General features: G+C 37.1%; 1 protein-coding gene across 1 annotated transcript in view; it reads right to left on the bottom strand.

Moving 5' to 3' along the window:
- Nucleotides 1–5,133, bottom strand: part of LOC106868913 (DNA excision repair protein ERCC-5) — a 38,207-nt gene that overhangs the window by 13,120 nt on the left and 19,954 nt on the right. The window contains exons 7-9 of the mRNA XM_052977126.1: nt 4,756–4,768; nt 3,191–3,310; nt 1,909–2,122 (exon numbers count right to left, since the gene is read on the bottom strand). Coding sequence (XP_052833086.1) covers nt 1,909–2,122; nt 3,191–3,310; nt 4,756–4,768 — 347 coding nt within the window. The remainder of the gene's footprint in view (nt 1–1,908; nt 2,123–3,190; nt 3,311–4,755; nt 4,769–5,133) is intronic.

Raw genomic sequence — 5,133 nt, 5'->3', positions numbered from 1 at the left:
GAACTCGAGAAAACTTGATTAGCATTGTTTTAACACATATTTTTTCCATGCTTGCCCGGATCGAATGAGAATATGTCAAAACGAGAGTTTTCTATGACCAGACCCCCCCCCCACCACCATCACCACAGCCATTTCCCCCAACACCAACCCCACCACCTGTTTCCAAGCAAATGAATAATTTCCTGGACTACTGAACAACAAAGAGCCTGGACATGTTTTTGTGGTAGATTGCAAACAACACCATCCGGAACTATCAGTGAGCCATTGTTTACAATCAGCAAACAGATTGGGAAAATATGAACTCTCTACACAAACACACATATATAATATACACATACACGCACGCACACAGATAGATAGATGGAGAGATAGAAAGTTAGAAATAGATGGATAGAGAGAGAGAGAGAGTGAGATAGAAAGATAGAGAAAGAGAGAGAGACAGATAAATAGACAGACAGATAGATAGATAGATGGATAGAGAAAGAGAGATAGAAAGATAGAGAAACAGATAGATCGCTGACCACTACATTTATATTTTTTTCTCCTTGTTTCTCTCCTTATTTCTTTCTGTGTTCCTTTCAGTTGAAGAGCGTAGGCTCGAAATGTTAAAGACTTTCTCTATTCCCGAGCGTTAAACTAATACATCCATTTGTTGTTTACACCACCTGTCCTCGTCTGTTGTTGTTTTTTCGTAAATTCCCCCCTAAATAGACAGATAGATAGATAGATAAATGCTAGGCTTCTTACAGTTCCTGTCTACAAAATCCACTCACAAGGCATTGCTCAGCCTAGGGTTATAGAAGGAGACATTTCCCAAGGTGCCATGCAGTAAGACTGAGCCTGAAACCACATGGTCAGGAAGCAAATTTCTTAACCACATAGCCATGCACACACCTACATCTCCTGGCATTGTTCAACTTCCCTCAAACACTTGTGTCACACTGATTAAAAATGTCTCGTCTATATGGTCACTGGCCTGCTAGATATAACAGCCAAATCTCTTTCCAATTATACTCTGCAGTCTATAAGAAAAGACACGCTGGTCAATGTAGTGTGAGATGCACTATGCTGGTGGAATAAAAGATGAGATGGTCATAGCTGGAATGCTTTTGATCACAGTCCTGCATGGGGAGGATGGGAGGAGCCAAAAGAAGAAGCAAACTATGAGGGTGAGTCAAAAAGTAATACCATTTTGTTTAGGACAGGTATAATTACCAACACAGGAATATGTATTATACATCAAAATGAAGCTGGTCTTCTGTCGATCACATCCCTACTTCTCAACATAGTCACCGTTTCTCTCAATAGCAATGTTCCACCTTCCAATGACAGCATGTATCCCTGCCCCGTAAAATTCTGATGACTGTTCTTTGAGCCACTTCTTCACTACAGTTTTCACTTCCTCGTCACTGGAATAATGTTTGCCTCTCAAACTCTCTTTCATGGGGCCGAAGAGATGATAGTCTGAAGGCGCTAAATTATTCCAGTGACGAGGAAGTGAAAACTGTAGTGAAGAAGTGACTCAAAGAACAGTCAACAGAATTTTACGGGGCGGGGATACATGCTCTCATTCGAAGGTAGAACTTTGCTATTGAGAGAAACGGCGACTATGTTGAGAAGTAGGGATGTGATCCACAGAGGACCAGCTTCATTTTGATTTATGATACATGTTCCTGTGTTGGTAATTATACCTGTCCTAAACAAAATGGCATTACTTTTTGACTCACCCTCGTAATTAAAAGTTGGAGTGGGTGGAGGAAAAGAAAATGCAAAAAGGAAGATTGGGGAAAAGAAAGAAGAAAAAAATGAGGAGTAAGAAAAAGGATATAGAAGAGGAAAAACGATGAAGGTAAAGAAAAGGAAAGGGTGGGGAATCCCAAATGAAGATGCTTCTTCATTAATTCTTACCCAACACATTCTTCACATCAGTCATCGTGAATAGCTCCACCTGTTTATTTTGGTTGAAGAAATTCCTGTAAACCCTCTGTCCACCAAATAACCACACATCGCTATCTTCTGTGATGGAACCATCTGTCTGTTTGGTGATGTCCAGGTAAGCACACTGCGCCTCGGCTTCCATTGGAGACACAAGGAATGGCACACCAAACAACAGCAGCAGTTCCTGTCAACATACACAACACATTAACAAATTCGTTAATACAAACATCGTTGTTTTAACTGCTTTTGAGGTCCTCTGCGGATCACATCCCTACTTCTCAACATAGTCACCTTTTCTCTCAATAGAAATGTTCCACCTTCGAATGAGAGCATGTATCCCTGCCCCGTAACATTCTGTTAACTGTTCTTTGAGCCACTTCTTCACTACAGTTTTCACTTCCTCATCACTGGAATAATGTTTGCCTCTCAAACCCAACATAAAGTGCTGGGATTTGCACTTACACAGCATGGACTGCTGAGCACATTTTATGAAAATGAGGCTTCCATGCACACGTAATAAACAAAAAATAATTAAAATATCTTCTTAGTATATAATGGTGGCAAGTTTTACATCATCTGAAAAGTCATTAGTTGAACTATCTCTTGGCAGACATTTCAACAAACGCTCATAAATTAAATGCATCTACCTGGGCTATGATCGTGGCCTGTCAACCTATGCCCGACAGCCATGATCATGGCCCGTCGTGCTTTGTGTCAATCTGGCTCCTTGTTTGACACCAAACACTTTCATCATTGGTTGCATTTAACCCTTCAGCATTTAAACTGTCCGTTCCCGGCCCAAATATTCTACCAGCTTTATGTTCAAACTGGCCATATCCAACCTCTCACACCTACCCTACAATGTCATGCTAAAAGTAAACACTTACATCATTGAAATCTCAGTTACAAGATAATGAATGATAAATTGAAACAAGTAAAAAATAAAAGATATATATATACATACATAAATACGTACATACACACGTGTGTGTGTATATATATATATATATATATATATATATATATATATATATACAGTGTACATTTAAACACATAAGAGGTATCAATCATAAGATACCTGGTATGCTAGAAGGAATAGCCAATAGTCTATTGACTAATTTTTCTACACACTACGCCACTGGTATTAAAAATTACTAAAACTTTTTCTTACCCTGATATTATTAATTAATTATATATACACACACAGATAATATAATAGGTGGGGGTTGTGTATATAAATATATATACATACCTGAGCTTCCAGGCGCATCTGGTCAGAAATGGTCATGGCTAATCTCTCCTGTTTTCCTCGTTCTTGTAGTAACACATCACTCTCAGCTTCCAGTTCTGATTTCATAGTGGACATAGTTTCCTATAAATAAGTGACCGGTGGTCAAAGAAACACAACAAATACAAAATGTAAACACCAAATAACAACTTACAAAAAACATGTGCCCTAACGAACAACAGAATTAGATTAGAACATTTTAGAATTGAATAAATTAAAAGGATTTATCCATTCTGGTTTTGGATAAAAGAAGATACAGGAGGATCAGTTAATTATTATTTTATTCAATTCTAGACTATCCGTGACCTGTTGGGTCACCGGGAAAGTCTGAGTTCCCTAGCAACGGAGTCTTGTTTCGTAGGATTTTTTCTTTTCCAGGTTATTCTGCATGCTATCAATAATTGCAACATTGAAATCATGTGTAAATGACTCCTTTCCCCAGAAAAGGAAAGAGTTGGCTGCTATTTCTTGCATGCCTTGCTACTACATAACAGGTATTTCGGGTCCTTTATTGCAAATAGCTGTTACATGGTAGCAGGGCATGCTAGAAATAGTAGTCAAATCTTTGGAAGTGAGATACGTTGAATGCACTCAAAAAAACCTAAGGAAGAAAATTATTTCACACCGAGGTTATGAACAGGTCTTTTACGAAATATTCACCGTATTTTTAAAATCATTTTCACTTTAAAATATTTTTTAAATAGGCAAGAAAAAATTTTTGTAATGGTATTCACTTGAAAATAATTTTAAAAAACATTAAAATATTGTCTGTTTAAAGAAAGCTAAAATATAAATACTTACTGTACAAACAACTTACATTTTTGAAATTACATTCACTTAAAAATATTTCTAAATGATTAAAATCCTGTGTTTAACAAAAGCGAAAATAGAAACAGCTACTGTAAAAAACAAATTGTATTTTTACGTTGTCAAGTCACTGTGTCTAATCGAAAGGTAAGAGTTTCTTCCCTTTCAGGGTTAAGATTATTTTCGGAATATTTTCCCATTATGCACTGTTTTGGGTATTTATACCCCAAAAACCCCAATATCTCAAAAACCACTTGTCCGAATTACATAGAACTTGTCTTATTCTGTTCATATTAACATTCCAGGGACAATTTAATCCATAGTATTTTCCTATTATGCGCCAGTCTGACTGGGTAACATTGCAAGCAAGCAAGTAAGATTCAAGCTGACTTTTAATGTATTATAAATATTCATCTCTCAGATTCACACACTTATTGCAGTGGTCCTTTGATTTTTCCAAGCCCTGTAAAAGAACTTGGAAGGTTGGGCCTCCAGCCAGGCCTTTCACAATGCCCTTAAAGCCAGGAACTTTTCAGCACCCCCTTGTAAAGTTTGACACTGGTTGACACCTGCTTACTCCTTCCTCACACCCTTAAAAAATGCATCCACTCTCTCATCCTCTCCCACGACTCACTGTCCATGTTTTCTCTTCTGCTTACTTTCATCTAAGCTAGATCTAGCCTCGTACTTTTTAAACATAAACATCTTAACCCTTTTGATACAATCCGGCTGACTCTGTAGTACAAATGTTTGTTTCCAAAAGTTCTGAATAGAAATCTTCCACCAAACCTTAGTCACAATTTATGTTCCTAAGACTAGCTTAATGATAACTAAGTTGTTTTACTAAATTCTTTGTTTTATTTAAAATTAATTGAAAGAAACACAGAACATCTCAACAGAAATATGGTAACAGAAGGGTTAAAATATATAATAGAGAAACAATTCTTAACCCTTTTGATACCAACCCAGCTGAAACAGCCTCTGGCTCTGTAGTACAAAATGTCTTGTTTTCAAAAGTTTTGAATTAAAATCTTCCACCAAACCTTAGTCACAATTTATGTTCCTAACACTAGCTTAATGATAACTAAGTTGTTTTACTA

Source organism: Octopus bimaculoides, chromosome 27 (assembly GCF_001194135.2).
Source record: "Octopus bimaculoides isolate UCB-OBI-ISO-001 chromosome 27, ASM119413v2, whole genome shotgun sequence".
Taxonomy (NCBI): domain Eukaryota; kingdom Metazoa; phylum Mollusca; class Cephalopoda; order Octopoda; family Octopodidae; genus Octopus; species Octopus bimaculoides.
This window is presented reverse-complemented; position numbering and strand designations above follow the sequence as displayed.